The sequence below is a fragment of the Leptosomus discolor genome, chromosome 1 (assembly GCF_034619465.1).
Source record: "Leptosomus discolor isolate bLepDis1 chromosome 1, bLepDis1.hap2, whole genome shotgun sequence".
Taxonomy (NCBI): domain Eukaryota; kingdom Metazoa; phylum Chordata; class Aves; order Leptosomiformes; family Leptosomidae; genus Leptosomus; species Leptosomus discolor.
Genome location: NC_141391.1, coordinates 59,878,000 through 59,894,955, shown reverse-complemented (window position 1 = coordinate 59,894,955; position 16,956 = coordinate 59,878,000). Strand labels below are relative to the sequence as shown.

General features: G+C 48.7%; 1 protein-coding gene across 1 annotated transcript in view; it reads right to left on the bottom strand.

Annotated features, from left to right (window-relative positions):
- Positions 1 to 4,746, bottom strand: part of CLYBL (citramalyl-CoA lyase) — a 179,475-nt gene extending 174,729 nt beyond the window's left edge. The window contains exon 1 of the mRNA XM_086482056.1: positions 4,670 to 4,746. Within this exon, the coding sequence (XP_086338182.1) occupies positions 4,670 to 4,746 (77 nt within the window). The remainder of the gene's footprint in view (positions 1 to 4,669) is intronic.
- Positions 4,747 to 16,956: the final 12,210 nt, after the last annotated feature.

Here is a 16,956-nt window from a genome sequence, read left to right as displayed (position 1 = left end):
GAATGGTAGGGGTTGGAAGGGACCTCTGGAGATCATCTAGTCCAACCCCCCTGCTAAAGCAGGTTCACCCGGAGCAGTTTGCACAGGATCATGTCCAGGCAGGTTTTGAATACCTCCAGGGAAGGAGACTCCACAACCCCCCTGGGCAGCCTGTTCCAGTGTTCTGTCACCCTCAACGTAAAGAAGTTTTTCCTCATGTTGTGGCAGAACTTCCTGTGCTCCGGTTTGTGCCCGTTGCCTCTTGTCCTGTTGCTGGGCACCACTGAAAAGAGCCTGGGCCCATCCTCTTGACATCCACCCTTTAAATATTTACACTTCTAAGGGAAATGTGTTTGTACCCAATTCTGTTTTGCTCGCACATTTTATGAATACGAGCTTTCACTTGGCTAACAGGCCTGCAAAGACAGGTAAAGACTGGGCAGGACTGTCCAGAACCATGTTAGCTTTAAGCAGACTAGTTGGGGTGTCACCAGTGATTAGCTGGACACCCTCAGCTTCGCACCCTGCTTCTCATTACCATTAATTAGCCGGCATCATACCTCTGCTGCTGCCAGGATAAGAACTGGCTCAGGCAGTAGTTTCACAGTCCTTAACGCCGAGTATGGAGTTGCCAAAGCGCACAACGGGGAGCTTATGTTGGACCCATGTCTTTCTGCCAAGGGCAGAGAGGGGAGACCCAGTTCAGCAGAAAGCAGCATGGACAGGTAATACCTCCTTTGGTGTAAGACCTCCCATGTAACTTTAACCTGCCAAAAATGTTTGAGTGCATTTGAAACACCAGAGCTATGGCTCAGCTTTGTAATGTGCTTCGCCTGACCTAGCGCCGACGGCTAACGAAATGTCCCACCCTGCACACTACCTCACACGCAGCCCAGTGACGGTGGCTGCAAGGCAAACTGAGGCTCCATCAGGTCGATCCCCAGAGAGAGCATTGCAACGCCAGGGACTCAATTAGCAGTGTTCAAGCTGTCCCCTCCCTCCCAGACATGAGCTATCAGGTTCTCACCTCGCCAGCAACACAACAACATTAGTTTAGGTGAACCAAAGTGACCTTGTAGAAAAGCAGATTCTGCAGATACGGCTCAACAGTTCTGCCAGATAAAGTAGTTTTATCACTAGAAAGTCACACTTTCAAATAAATTTCACCCTGAGGCCATAATCCTGAAAGACACACTTAAAAATGTGTAGAACATAAAATGAGTGATTTTTTTGATAGAGGTTGAGGAAAGAAATCCCTCATAGACTTAACACTTTATTGATATTCCTGGTTATAGCTCTACACATGCCAAGCAGGATCAGCTACTGGTAAGGACCACGATTCATGTCTTTCCATTTAAACGTTGCAACAAAGAATAAAACTTACACAACTAACAAAGGGGAACCCTTTAATTTGCTAGAACAATTTCAGCTCCCATTGCATTAGCACCCTCCAGTGTCCAATCCATGAAAAACAACGTCATCACTAATTTGCCAAATAGACACAAACGCGTGTGAAACACGAGACAGAGCAGCAGTGAATTCCTGAGAGGGAAGATGACAATCAGAGACGAGAGAGGAAACTCCCAATGCTTGAAATTTTAGGTGACATAGGCATAGTCCCTGAACAAGATCTGACACAAGGTTATTACTCTTCTCAGGCTCCTTTGTTCCTAGCAGGCGTACTGGTGTCTGCACCTTTGGCACAACATGCTCTACATGCCCACACAGTATATTCCATCCTCTGCAGCGCTCCACCGAGATGTGAGCTTAACGATGCCACTTTTGATTGATTTAGTACAGGCATGTGGGTATAGATGTGTCTGGAATATGCCATGTAAATAAATACATGTAAAAAACCCCTCATACATGGGTGAAGCAGATGCGCACTCAGCTAGCTGAGGGCAAACAGGTGATCATGCTTACGCGTGCAATGCTCTTCTCTTACAGTGTAATCATCAAGCAAAACCAGAACCCTTCACAAAGATCTGTCAGCAAGAGAGTTTTCATACTCAATGCTTTACTGCAACATTGCTTTTAAAAGCACATCTGAAGCTTTTGACAACAACAGAAAGAACAGCTGCATTTGTTATTAAAAAACAGCTGGAAGGAGGTTTTTTAAATTTTTCCAACAAGACAAAAATCTTTTGCAGGCAGGGAAAGCCCAAAAGGCTCTGGAACGTCGCAAGTAAGCAAAATGAGCTCCGGGTACTGTAGGTTTTACCTGCCAGCTAATGACACAAACACTCTGTCCACATTCTCACAGCAGCACTGCACAGTGGCTTCGCAGGGGCAGCAACACCCACATGAAAAGAGGATGGCGGCAGCTGGAAAGGCAGCCACACCGCATCGGAGGTACCTGCTGTAATTAGGGTCCCAGCCTGACAGTGTGACAATGAGTGCTGAGGGACCCAGGCAGCAGGGTCTGGACCCAGCGGCATCTGCCAACTCCTGCTAAAGACCAGGGAGCTGCTAATCAAACCCAACCAACACCAGCAACGATTGCAGACATCTGAACTTGTCCCTGTATTTTCTCTTCCCACTGCACATGGCTACTTGTCTGCCCAGCTCAAAGGTGAGCATGCCTCAAACCGCTCTGGTCTCTGAACGCTTGGATGCCCCAAATTCTGTGGTCTCCACCTGCATGGTGGCCTCTCAGGTTCCACAGCATCACTGATGACAAGGGACAGGCAGTTCCCACCGCAGGGAGGCCGTCACATCTCCTGGGAGTCAAGTGAGGGGGCTGTGGTGCTCAGCAGCCATGTCCCATCCCGTGGCAGCACCAGCCGAGGAAGCCCTTTCTGAGCACGGCTGGAAGACAGCAGCCTCACCACGGGCGTGCAGTCAGCCTCCTCTCCCAGCCCTGAACAGGTGCTATGCACATATAAATTTAATCATCTGACTGCCCTCACACTGTGTAGACTCATCTTCTCCCCACAGTATAAATATTCAAAATTCCTCATGACCAGAAATAGCAAGGCATAGCATTTATGACTCTGCACCAATATGTGGGGTGGGTGAGGTGGGGAAAGGCATGTACATGCACACATCTTCTTCAGAAACAGGCTCTAGAAGTAAGCTGAAGGAGGTAGGCTGGACAAATGACCCTGGGTGCTACGCAGGACAGCGTATTATGGGCAAGAAGTCTGACATGGATTTTTTGGGCTCTTTGCACTGCCTCTAGCACAACACAAAGCAGTCCAGTTGTCCCTGAGGCTCCCCAAGAACACCAGCATCAATATTACACGTTCACAGTAACATCTGTGTTACAGTTATTACAGACTGTATACTCTTTTGTCTGTCAACTATAAAATACTTACACTATCATGGTGTCAGCAGAGACTGCAAGAATTTAAAGCTTTTAATATTTAAATCAATTAACACTTGATTGCTTGCCTAATATCAGTACTAAAAAAATTTCCTTTCCCTCTAAAAGTGCTGTTGAAAACCTCCCTTAAATCAGTAGAGACCCAATAATCAATCAGTCTGGCAGAAGTCATTTTCTTCCTGCAGGTAATGCGCAAGCAGGCACCTGCAGGCAGAAAGCTGGGCATCAAACCCACACAGATCAGTCTCCAAGAGAAAGCTACGGTGGAGCCCTCCCCTTATATAGCACATGCCACTCAGGGCCTGATTCTGCAAACTGACCTGCACGGGGATCGAGTATTTACAGCGGAGCCTTCCCTAGTATCCTGTCCGAAGTCCATGCCCTGACAGCTGTGGGAAAGCCCCTGGTAAACTTGGTCCCCTTACAAGGGGACGTACATTGCCTACGTGACCCTGCCGTCCAGCCACCGCTGCGTCAGGGACACGGGGACACACCACTCTCCGGACTCACAAAGGCCTCCCCGAGTCCATGACGAGTAACGCCGACGGGGCTGCAACAGCCTCGCTTCTGCCCACACCACGACCTACGCTCAGCTCCATCTAGGGTGGCTTATCAATGGAGGCAGCAACACGGTATTCTCTTAAGAGGAAAGCCCACAGTGCGGATCCAGCGCCCCTTCGCCCCCGGTTTCCCGCTGCAGGAGCCAGGGCAGAGCGGCCGTGAGGAGCCCGCCCGGTCGGAGGTTCAGCGCAAGAACGCGAAGGGCCGAGATCGCTCCCCGCGTAGGGCGGTGCCAGAGCGGAGAGCGGGCAAGAGCGGGTCTGTGGCAATCGGAACAAACTTATTTCTGTTTTCCCGTTCCCTGTGCCCGACCGTGCTGCGTTAGCAGTGCCCCTCAGGGGGAGGCACAGGGCCCAGGCAGGGGGCTGTCCCGGGGCGGGAAAGAAGGGCCGGAGCTTGCCCGTGAGAGGCTCCCCCGGCTGCTGCCCGGCGAAGCCACGCAAGGAAACGGCAGAGCCAGAAAGCCGCGGATTCTCCCCAGCTGGCTCACGGCGGAGGCGCCCCGGCCCTGCCCGGCCCGGCCCTCGCAGGCAGCCCGAGGTTCGCCGCCCGCCACGGCCTGCCCCCAGCCCCTCCGGCTGCGGGGGTCCCCGCCACCCGCCGGCCCGGCCTGCCCCCGCAGACCCGCCGCTCGGGCCCTGCTGCCCCCCTCTCCTGCCGGCCCGGGCGCCGCGGCCGGGGCGAGGCGGGAAAGGGGAGACATCCCCCCCCTCCCCCCCGAGCGGGGTTTCCAGCGGGAGGGGGAGGGGCGGCGCCGGGGGTCCGTTGGTCCCGCCCCCCGCGCGCGGCGTCCGCGTCACTCACAGTCTCCACCTCCCCAGGCGCAGCCCAGCCCGCGAGAAGACCCACGTCGCCGCCGCAGCCGCCGCCGCCGCCATCATCACCGCCTCGGCCCCGCCCCCCCCACGGCCCGTTGGCTGGGGCGGGGGCGTTCCCCTCCGCCGCGCCCCTCCTCCCCGCGGTGCGGATTGGTCGGGAGCGGGGGGGGGAGGTGTGCCCCGCGCCATGCTCCCCACGTGCCCGAGCCGGCCGGGCGCCGCGGCGCGGGGGAGGAGCGTTACGTCCTCGTGGGAGCGGGGCGTGCTCGCGGCCGTTACCGGCCGTTAGGCGGGGCGCAGCCGCGCGTGGCTCCCGGCGGCCGCCCCGGGCCTGCGCGCCCCGCGGGGGGTCGCCTCCGCTCCTCCGGCAGGCGGCCAAGCCCCCCCCCCCCCCCCCCCGAGCCGGCGGGCCTGAAGGGGAGGTGGGCTCGCACCTGCCTCAGCCTGCCCGAAACCCGCCGGGGATGGCGCGTGTGAGGGGCTCGGCTGCTCCTCGGCCAGGATGGCACCCGCCGGTGTCGTCCGTGCATCCCAGGCAGCCGTAGCTGTACCAGTACCGCCATTGTGGTAGCACAACTTCAGCCAGCCAGGTGCTGGCGTACACCTTGGTAATCACACTGGCGCAGCAAAACTTGTCTGCAGGAAAGGTGGGGAGGGACTCTTTGTCAGGGAGTGCAGTGACAGGACGAGGGGTAGCGGTTTCAAACTGAAAAAGGGGAGATTTAGAATATTAGGAGGAAATTCTTCACTGTGAGGGTGGTGAGACACTGGAAGAGTTACCCAGAGAGGTTGTGGCTGCCCCCTCCCTGGCAGTGTTCAAGGCCAGGCTGGATGGGGCTTTGAGCAACCTGGTCTGGTGGAAGGTGTCCCTGCCCACGGCAGGGGAGTTGGAGCTAGATGGTCTTTAAGGTCCCTTCCAGCCCAAACCATTCTGTGGATATATGAGAACTTACACAGCTGGAGTGTATTTGCAGTGAGGATGTTAGGGTCAGCATGTGCCTGGGGAAATGCTGATCGAACCTTAGTGGTGGGCCAGGCCCGCTGCTGCAGCAGAGGCTTTTGGCACGACTTCGGGGGTCATTTCTGTCTGGGATGCTTCTGCTCTGCACGTCTCAGTGTGGAAGCAACTGCCGTGAGTGGAAATAGTTAATTCTTGCAGAGAGTAAAGACCCAAGACCAAAGGTAACATATGAAGTAGTAGGAAGGAAAGGGTCCTGAAAATGGAGCAGGGATTCTGCTGATCTTCTGTTTTCCATCAGTCCAAAGCTAGACCAAGAACGTATTTTTCCTTGCCATGCTACTTGAATGTGCTGGAGTGGCCACAGAGCATGATCACAGTGAGCTCCTACAATAGTGTGAGTATTTCAGCCAGGTTTCCAAAGGACAGTACCTTGGATCCTGCAACCTGTCTGTCCCATCATCTCCCTTCCCTACCCTCCCACAACTGCTGAACAAGTTCCCCATTTTGGACCAAGTCTGGTGACGACAGAAAGCTCCCCAAGACACTCAGTTATAACAGCTTTTATAAAAACAAGAGAAGGATAATGAAACAACACCCCAAACCAGTGCCCCCACTCCTCAAAAGGCTCAGGATCCCAATTGTTTAGGTCAAGCTCAAGTCCTCATGGAAAAGCTTCTTTATTTTCTAGTTTTGTTGAGTTTTGCCATGTAACTTTGTTCTTTCCCTGACACACAATTTGCTTTTCTTTGTCAGAAGGCTGTGTAGAAATTTTCTGGTCTGGCTTAGCATCACTTTACTGGGGAAGTGGTGTCAGCAAGTGTGCCTTTCCCCTCCTAGCAAAATCAAATACGCTGTTTTGAAGAGCTGTGCTGAAGCATGAAAGTGACCTGCGCTCAACTTCCCTCTGTAATCTTGCGTGCTAGTCATGGGTGATACCATCTGAATCTGACATAACGTGGTAACAGAGAAACATTTCCTGGTATCACCAGGAGCATGATAGCGTTAACCCTTTTCAGCACAGGACCAGTAAACTGTGTGTGGCAGAGACTCTTCTTTCTCCCTCCTGTCGCTAATGCCTCCCTCCCTTCGCCCTCTCCTCCCACCAATCTTATCTCCTTAAGAGACTCTTCCTCATGAGGGAGGATGTGGCATAAGGTGGTGGAGGAGAGCCTGGGGCTTGTCTCCCGCCCCTCTCTTACCTCCATAGGGACAGGGGATTTCCTTCCTGCCACCTCTCTTGTCTTTTCCCTTTCTGACTCCAAGACTCCCAGGTGCACAAAACGCCCTCCTTCCCCACTTTGCTGCTGAGGCCAGCCAGCAGTGGGGAAAAAAAGCGATGTGTGACCCCTGACAGACCCCCTTGGCTATTGTCACTCTTTGGCTCCCCAGGCCAGCCCGGAGAGGATGAGAACAGGGGTACAGCCAGCCAGGGGCAGACCCCCCAAAATGTGGATCTCCCTTGCAGCAGTGGCATTTAGTGCTGCAATGTCAGGTGGAGGCAGGACATTGTGGTGACAGCGGATCAGCCACTGTCACTGCGTGGAGACCAGCTTTCAGGTTTTGCCAGAAGTCCAAACACCCTTTTTACAGCACGAGTAGCTGAACGTAGGTTCTGCATAAACCAGCGTTGGAGAGCCTGGGGTAGCCTGGCCTGCCCATTTCCAAATTACATATGCTGCTTTGATCATAGGAACACAGGGATGCCGATTAAATCTCATTACTGTCTTTTCCCTTCTGTGTTCTGGGAAAAATACTGTTCATCTGTCTTGCCCTTTTAGAATCAGAAGCCTTTTAAAATGCTGTGTTTTCCATTAATTGGGTTAAGCCCATGTAATGTTTTCCAGGATGCTCAGAAGGTATTTATGAGCCTAATTCCCACTGACACCCTCAAGAGTTTGGCACCCAGGTGCTTGTGAGGATGTGAGTCTTAGAGCAGCAGGATCTTTCGGGCTAAGACCCTTGGAGCCGTATGTACACAAAGAGTATGTGGAGAAAAGGGCCGCTGAGCTCACCTGGGGCCGGTAGTCAGCGTTACGATACTTTTCTTGGTGCTGTTTGGTTTTGTGTCTCCTTGCAAAACCTCATGTGCACAAATGTTTCAACTGAACATGTGATGACTACACACAGAAATTAATTGGAGAGAGCGATCCTGCACTTCTCAGGTAGAAAACGAATGATGAAGTTCGAATGACTCATAGACTGCACAGTTGAAAATCATTTCACAATTTTAATGGACTAGGCAAAATAGTCTAAAAAAAATATAACTGCCTGCCAGTCTTCCTTCTCTTATTTCAACAAAGCATCACAGCAACCACAGTGCTACAACATGCATTTCATCTACACTAATTTTTTAAATTGTTGTATTTCAAACACCTTTTTTTGTAATGGTGGTCTAGTATCTTCTGAGATGTTGAAAGCATAAGGTCGCTATGAAAGAGCAAAGTAAATATTCTGGAAGAAGATATGGTTGTCATTGTTCTACATTCATTTTCTAATTCTTCAATGATCTCGTAATGGTATGATTAGTGACTAAAGCAGGTATTTTTGCATGAGAAAGGGAAAAAAGAAGCAGTGTAGAACAGAAGTACTGTAGAACTGTTAATGAGCCATGCTGATACAAATTAATCTTTTACTGAGGTCTGTGTGGAGTCTGAGTAGAAAATAAGACCTGTGTTGCTGCCGGAAGCTATTGCACGTCAGTGTCCTCTTGACACCCATTTACTTTGATTTTCAAGAGAGAAATGAACATCGTAACAGCCAAGGAATGACGTGCCTTCCTCTTGGTATTGTGAACACAAAGGGATGTCCTCCTCAGCTCGTTGTGCAAAAATGGGAAATAAATAATCATTGGCACCAATCTCGCTGAGATTTCTGTGCCTCTTTCCAACAGGCATGTGTTTTTGCTGGCCAGGCAAACACACTTCTTTGGGCCTGGTCTCCTACCTGGCCAAGCGTTTGCGGGAGTTGCTGAGTGCCTCAGCTGCCTCCCAGCTCTGAGAGCACTCGTTGCCTGGTGGGAGCCTCCTCCTGCAGTGCCTCCTGCGCCACCAAACAGCTCTCAGCATTCCCTCAAGTTACACATCTCTATCCCGTACTTTCCAGCTCTAACTTAATAGCACAGAGAAAACAAAGGGGCATTGTCAGTCTTATATGGGCGGTGTTTGATCTCCCCTACAAACTGCGTTTGTGTCTCCGGGCTTGCAGAACGAAGGCATGCAGGGAAGGTGCTAAACCTCTGCTCCCTGCCACGAGCACCCCAGAAAGCCCGTGCAGGCCTCTTGCCTGCCTCATGCCATGCATGCCACCTGAGCTCTGCCCACACCGACACCAGTCACACAAGGCCTCTTGTTCCTTCTGGCTCCTTCTGGTGCCAGCCCTGCGAGCACAGAGCGCGCCCCTGCACCCCCAGCCCCCTCTGCAGGGCACACCGAGGTGGTCTTTGCAGGCTGCGGTGCTGCTCGTCCCTCTCCAGGTCTCCTGCAGGAGCGGGGTGGGAGGGTGTGTTCCCCTCCAGGGACTGCCATGTGGCCATCCCTGGGGCTGGTGGGACACTCATGTCAGAAAGTTTCTTCAATCTCCTGCACAAGGAGCACGCCTGCCAGGCCACCTCTTGCCTCCTAACCCAGCTAGTGTCCTGACTCTTGAAGAACACTGCCTTCCTCACCTTTGGTTTTATGTGGCCCTCTCGGACCAGGCAGCAGCCAGGAGGTTGGGACCTCCACAGCACCACCGTGGATCATCTGGCCATTGAGAAACTGCCTTCAGCCTCACAGCACAGTGAAGAGCAGTGACATCTCCTAAGGGACCTTGGTTGGGACTCACTAGCTTTTCTGGAGGAGTGAAGGGGTTGACTTCACCTGGATAGTGGATTAAGGAGATACTAGAAGAGGTGTTAAAAATATAGATGGCTAAGCAAGGTCAAGGAAAGGAAGAGAAGGGATTTCGAGCCAGAAGAAAGGTGAATGGGAGTCATTAAGTGCTGAGGATTTTGTGCAGTCAAAGGCTAACAGGGCATCATGCTTGCCCCATAAACAGCGCAAGAACTGTTTCAGAGTGCTCTGGGAGTTCCTGATGGTGCAAGAGCCATCTCCTGTTGGCACATCTGTGTTAGGAGACCTTGTAATGATGCAGCTCAACCCTGCCCTATACTCTAGACCCTGGTGTCCCCAGCAGGCACTGGGGTGCAGTTTCTGGCTGTTTCCTTTAAAAGGCATCCAACTTCTGAACTTCACAGATGCTTTGAGAACCAGGGCACAATCAGTGCAGTGGTGGATTTCACTCTGCATCCACGCTACTGCTTTGGACCTACAGCCCGAGACAGCAAATTCTTCCTAGGATCCAGGCTACCATAAATAATGCCTGGACCTCACATAAGGTGTGACATCTATGGAGAGCTCAATCCAGACACTTGAATATGAGCCCGTAAGTCCCATGTGAGACATCTGCACCAGGCAGCAGATACATCACAGGACTCAGACACTTCTTGAGCCCCAACATCTGTTCAAGATGCAGTAAGAGCACCTCAGGTGGCACTGGACATCTATGGGCAGGCCACCAAATGGAGCCCACGGTACTGCCAGGACTCTGTGTTCCCATGCCAGGCAGGACCCCCATCCTCCACCTCCGCTGAGGCTGCAAGGTGCATGGTAGCACCTGGCTCCCCAGTGGAACAGGTGCCAGGGCCACGTGTGCTCAGCCTAATGCTGGGCTGTCTCATGGGCGTGCCCATCTCCTGGGAGAACTATCCTGGCCTGCTGCTCCACACAGAGCCAACAGCGTGCCCATGTGCAGTGACGCAGCTGTGCCTGGGGAGCTGCTGAGACAATTTGGCTCCTCCTGTAGGAGGAGGAGAGCCCAAGGAAGAACCTGCTTTGCAGCAACAAGAAAATCTTGGGGAACCTCCCCCAAAACTGTATCGATGTAAGACTAGAAACAAGCCAGCAAACACTGAATAGCTTTCACAGGTGAAAAATTAATTTTCCAATGGCTATTTATTGCACTGTTAAGTTTAACAGAATTGCAGTGCGTGTCATATCCCGGCAGTGTGTAGTGTTTTAATCCACCATAAGTCCATGTACAGCATGTCATCTGGAGCCTGTGCATTTAGCATGATGGAAAGTGGGTTTTGGTGAAAATTTATTGAATAGCCCTGGTATATTGAGACAGGATCATTTTGTCAAGAAAAGATCTCTCTGCAGTCTTGAAGGGCCTGAAACATCCCAGCTTCCCTTTCTCAACCACCTCGAAAGCACAGCTCGGGCAGCTGCTTCCTTCTCCTGGGGAGGGTAGAGAGCCCCTGCTACCACTATCCTATTGAACCAGGGGAAAACCGCAGCCTTGTGCACGTGGATCCTCCCTAGATCACAGGAAGCTCCTCAGGAAAGGTAAATACCCCTTGCCCACCCCAGCGTCCTTGCCAGAGATGCTCTTTAGAGGTTGCTTGTGCAAGTCCGATTCTCAGCCTTTGAAATCAAACCCTTCCCTTCCCCAGGTAAGCTGTTGATGAGCGTCATCAACAGATGGAACAAGAAAGTCAAGAGAGGGAGAAACATTTGGAACAAATGACGGGCCAGTAGCTGAGGTGAAGCTGCAGAGGGTAGAAACTATGAGAACAGGTCCAGCCGTAAATCAAAGAAAATGCTCAATAAGTGATATCAAGAATGGGAGGCCTGTTTTCAGACATCAGGAGGACATTACAGTGAATTTGTTGCCATCCAACTCGGACGCTGTTACATACTGCATTACTTTGGGAGAAGGTTACTGGAAAGTGACTGCATGGAATCACTGGAGTTCAGAAAAGTCAAAATGTTTTTGTGCTGGGAAGCAGCACAGACCCCATGTGCTCTGTACACCAGCTGGGAGAAATTTGGGGGGGGGGAGGGGGGAAGGGAAACAGCTGGAAAACAGAGTTGATAGATGTGCTTGCCAGTCCATCAGTTGGGAGCAGGTGACCTATTACAAAAAGTGGTGTGGTTTCAGTATTGCTTTTCTTCTTCGGTCCGTATACATCCCCACAGTTCATTTGGTGCTATACATGGAGCAGATGCGTTCACTGGACTGGAGTGAGACTGTTCCCTGAGTGTTAACTGGTCACTTAGTGATGAGTGATGCATAGGTGTGGTTCAGGATGCTCTCCTCTCCGTGTGTCGCCTTGGGCTTGCCAACGCGGTGCCTGCTTTGCCGCTGCGGAGGGGGAATCCCAGCACTCTCCCCTGGAGCGGGGCCTGCAAGTGGTGCTGATGCTGCTCCCGGAGGATGCGGTGCTGTGTATGGGCACTGACTCCAGCCTGCCCGGGCTCATCCCGCTCGACACCTTCCCGCGTTCAAGGAGAAGAGGGCACCTCAGAGCAATGACGACTCCTACCTGAACTGCTGTCTGCAGGAGCGTGTCCTTTCCCTGGCTACGGGCAGAGCTCAGGGAAAATAACTGTAAACATTCAGAGTGGCTGCCAGGTGAAGGTGGGTGGTGGGGACACTGCCCTACCTTATGTAGTGCTGGAGAGCCTCTGCTGCCAGCATGCCAGTGGTTTTGCTTAACAAGAGGCAGGTGATGCTATAGTTCAGAAATATAACAGACATGGAGCTATTTGGAGCAAATTTATTTAATAAGAAGTAAAATCCATCATGATGGGTTTCCTACATGAAATAGTCTCAAGCTGTGAGAGGGAAATAAGGATGCAAGGAGAAAAGTGTGATGCACGTGTAGGTGAGGAGGGGGCCAAGAAAGCAGACTGCCCTTCTGAACGTGGGTATTTTGAAAGATTTCAAAACTTGAAACATTCTGTATATCTTATAGCTGATTATATATAAACGCTTGTTGGTAGTTATATACTCTACCCTTTTATTTCAAAGTCCTCTCTCCCCAGACATTTGATAGCGTTTTCACCTTTATGGAGTTTCATTAAGCTCGCTTTGCTGCAGGATGCTTTGAAAGCCAGCAGATAATCTGCAGGCTGTTGACACCATAATATTATGATGGCTTCTGTGCCATTAAAATGGATCACAGAAATGTTCATCTATAGAACCTGAACTCAATACATTGTGTCAGTATACAGTATAGCTCCCTTAATCCATAGACTATTATTAAAATAGTGGATTAAGGAGTTGTTTGGGATCAGAGCATGCTGTATATGTAACAAAACAGTTTAACTGAGATTAGTATTTATTACTCAACACAAAAATTGATTGAAGGATTCATAATGCTTATAATATCGCAGTCTGCATTCGATCACGAAATTACTGCTTTTTTTGCCATATGAGTTAAGACCTGAGAATAAACTAATCACTTTGTGTGAAAAAGTAAGAACTGAATAACTGACATAAATGTTACTGATTAAAATATTTTAACTTCATACTAATATAAAATATGATATTAAATGGTTTAAATGCATTGTATAAGAATGTGTGTGGAAAGGGCATTCATACTTCTGAAATAATAACTTGTCAAATCTTTTTTTTAAAGAGAGTTCACAAGCTGTTATACAGATCAGTGTCAATTTAATCTAACCCAAAGCAAACTGGAAACCAGAAGTATTTTTTCTGTACAGTTTTCTTCTGCCAACAGTCTTTCTGAATTTGTCAGATGGGGAAGTTTTATTCAACCGTGTGGTAAAGTTGAACTGAGTAAGAGAGTGGCAGTTTTACAGACTTGTCTTTAATGCAACAGAAGGTTGTCAACAAGCCTTTTCGGTGACATCTCCACATGAGCATGGTGAGCAGATGATTTGAGGATTACCAGGCTGCTGGACAGGTCAGCTGGCATCTTAAAAATCTCTCCTATAAAGGACCAAATCTGCAGCCAGAAGCTGTTTACTGGCTGGAAGGGGGAGGGAAATGGGTTTGTTTAAAAGGCAGAGACCCTTGGGTTTGTTTGTGTGGCTGCCACAGATCGCTGTCTTTAAAGCTCGCTCTGTATAATGGAGAGCTGAACTCTGGTTGACACTTGTTTTCAAGTGAACTAGTAGGCAAAGTAAAACTTTAGTAGCGAAGTGCCAACATGAAAAAGAAAAAAAATGTGTATAGAAATTGTATTATATTTACTAAAAGGTAAGTAGAACAGAGCCATTTTTTTCCAAGGTGGAACATGTTTTTACCAAATTTCAGTTAAACTGCAAGTCATATTTAAAAAATGGTTTCTAATTCTAGTTTTAGTTTTTTGTGGGTTTTTGTTTTTTGTTTTTTGTTTTTTTTTTTAACTCCTGTTGCTGCTAGTCCAGGTCCCTATTGTACTTTACGGAAGAGTCTGGATATTTCTGAATGGAGGTTCAGACACTTCCATATCAAGCAAATTAAACTTCTGCAAGCGTGCCTGTGCTGGAGATTTCTCTTCCACGGACTATCCATAAGCTGATCGTATCTGTTAGTTTTCAGGTCCACTTCCTACATCTGCCCAGCCCCTGGACATACGATGCTGTGGCTTGTTAGAAGCTTATGAAACCCCATGCAGAAGGGCACAACAAATACAGTCAGCACAAGGCGTCCACAAAGGCATCGCTTTGGGAGCAAGCGTGAGTTGCATGTAGGGAAAACTATTGTACTTGTAGGCAATGATGCTCGTGCACAGGGTAGTGCAGCAGGGACCAAGAAGCCTTTGTATTCTAAAAAGTATCACCTGAATCACCGTGAAAGAAAAGAAGGACCTCTGGCCGCTTTTCAGTGCAGCTCTGAAAGAGCATCTGTGGCCACAGAACCGGGGAGTTGGCACCGGAAAACTGGAGGGGAAAATATCCAGAAAAAAGCTTGCAGGCTTTGATGAATCAATTTCCCTGTACAGCTCTCTGTGAGGCAACATTTAAGGAGTGTCCAATTTTCATCTAATCCTAAACTAAAGGTTTGTACAACTTAGCTTTTACTTCTCCCTAGTAAAAAAGTCTTTTGTAACTTAGCCCTGTGCGACTAGCGATTTGGATTAGGTTGCTGCTAGTTTCAGAAGTTACACTCCAATATAATAATAAATGAAAGAAACATTTAAAGAAGTTTTAGAGAAGTTAAACCTAGCCTGCCTACCTACCACTTTAACAGACTTTCCATCATTTTTTAACATTTCTGAAGTCCCTATATAAAAGACTGTATGTAGTACATTATCCTTTAATGCCAAAAGGAAAAAAAATAAAGAAAACCAAAAAAAAAACCCCTGATTTCTAATAAGATTTTCTCAACCAGTAATTTTGCCAAGATCACGAAGGTAAGAATACATGTTCTGAATACAGTGCACACTCTGAATTTATTATTCTGTTTATAGACTCTGAAACATCATTTAGATGCTACTGTTTCTGTCATGTCAGAAAGCAGTGTATCTCAAAATAAAATAGTTTTCCAAAGATCATTAATAATCCAAAGGCTAGTGTCTCACATCAATGAGGTCGCTTTCTCATTTTTATAAAGAGAACAAAAGGATTTAGCAAGTGTGATAAGATTTTGTGATTGTTTTTGATGCAGGAAACACCAAGTGCAATGATTTTGTTTTCCTCAAATAATGCAGGTACCCATGCATCCCTCCAAGAAGCACAGACCCTCCATCAGATGAACACTGGGACGTGATTTTGTTATACCCCTGCCCTTAAGCACAGACCGTTACTGCTGGTAGCAGAACTCCCTCAGGCTCCACGCAGGTGCTCAAGTGCGCTCTGGCCCCTGGGAATCCCTTGCCAATGCACAGAAGCACTTTGCACGCCATGTTCTGTCTTGGCTAGGATTTTAAAGACTAAATTTTCCTTCCCCTCTTTGTATGAATTAGAATTGGGCCTTTTTCTGTTCATTTCATTGGGCTGGAGAGGTAAAAATGCCAGGTAGCCCCCTCACTGAGTCATCACTGCTCAGTGCCATGCGCCACAGCAGGATCAAGCTGGGAGATCTCCGAAGACCTCCACGTGGACAAGGCAGATGTGAATTCAGTGCTGCTCACAGATCCCGAATAGAATGAAGCATCCTCTGACTTTGTCATCCACATTTATCGCGCCAAACAGGAACACACAGCCCCCGCATCTCAGTAGCCTCACAATGACTGATGTTACAGGAGTATATTGAAAATACACTTTCCATTTAATCTTCAGTTTTGTAACTGACGTGACATGAAAAGTAACAGTTGTCACAAGTATTTTAATGACATGTAAACATTTTCTGCCATCGACTAGTCCAGAATCATCGATCATTTCACAGAGATCATCATATGGCTACCACATGGGAGAAAATTTGTTCTCTTAACAACTTGGGCTACTTGTTGATCAGCCAAGGACTGAAAAACTTCCCACCTTAGAGCCCAGCTGTGGAGAGCAATCTACAGCTTAAATGCAAGTAGAGGAATGCTAGCAGATGCAGAAACATGCCAACTAGCCACTCCCATATCTCACGTCTTCTTTACAGGGAAAAGAGAGTTGTGCTTTAACTAAAGCAATGTAGAGACTCTGTTTCAGGTGGATTTGCATCAGTTGTGGTTATATGACCTACTGCTACCTCCAAGGACCTCTTGAACTGCCCGGTGACTTGAGAGAAAGGATTGCACGATTGCTCCCAAAGGTCTTTAGTTGAAATCAGTAGGTTTAAGTAGGAGATCTTGGCTAACCTAGCATATTTGAAGTGAAATGAGTTCAGGCTGGTCTAACGAACATTTCAGCCAGCAGATCTAACAGGAATATAGTCTTTGATGTACCACCTTTGGGAGCAAAGCTCCCCAGCCCGGTCTCACAGGACACAGCCACAACAGGAAGAGATCCCAGATTTCAGACTCCAGGTAAAGCAACATTGTTTTTACCAATTTAATAAATGTTAAATATTCTCAAAGGAAGAATATTTACCAATATACCTATTTGGCTAAAAAACTGCATTGGCAGACCCGTATTTCTCCCTGTGCTAATACCTCCAACTGACTAGAAAGGAAACTTGGCCAACAAAGTACACCACACTCACAGAATAAGCCCACAGCCCAGTTATGCTTGACATAAATACTTTTGACAAGGAGGCGTAATTCATTGTTTAGAATCTCTGAAATGTGTTTTATAACTGTTAGAGTAGCTGTGCTGCTTATGCAGCAGCTGCTGAAGGTGTAGAAAATCCACTGTAGACACAGAAAGGCTGAATATAAGATGTGAAAAATTTTGACAAATTTTTGAATATGTTTATATCATGCAGAAATTCCCTACATATATGTCACATTAGCCTGTCAGTTCCTATTTATACGTTTAGTTTCGCTTTCCTAATTTCAATCCATTCAAATAACTCCGTCTCAGACCTTGTTTTTTCCTTCAAAAACCCACTGCCATATGGAGGAAACATTAAAATTATTGGATCCAAAGTAAAAACAAAAGCAGCTTAGT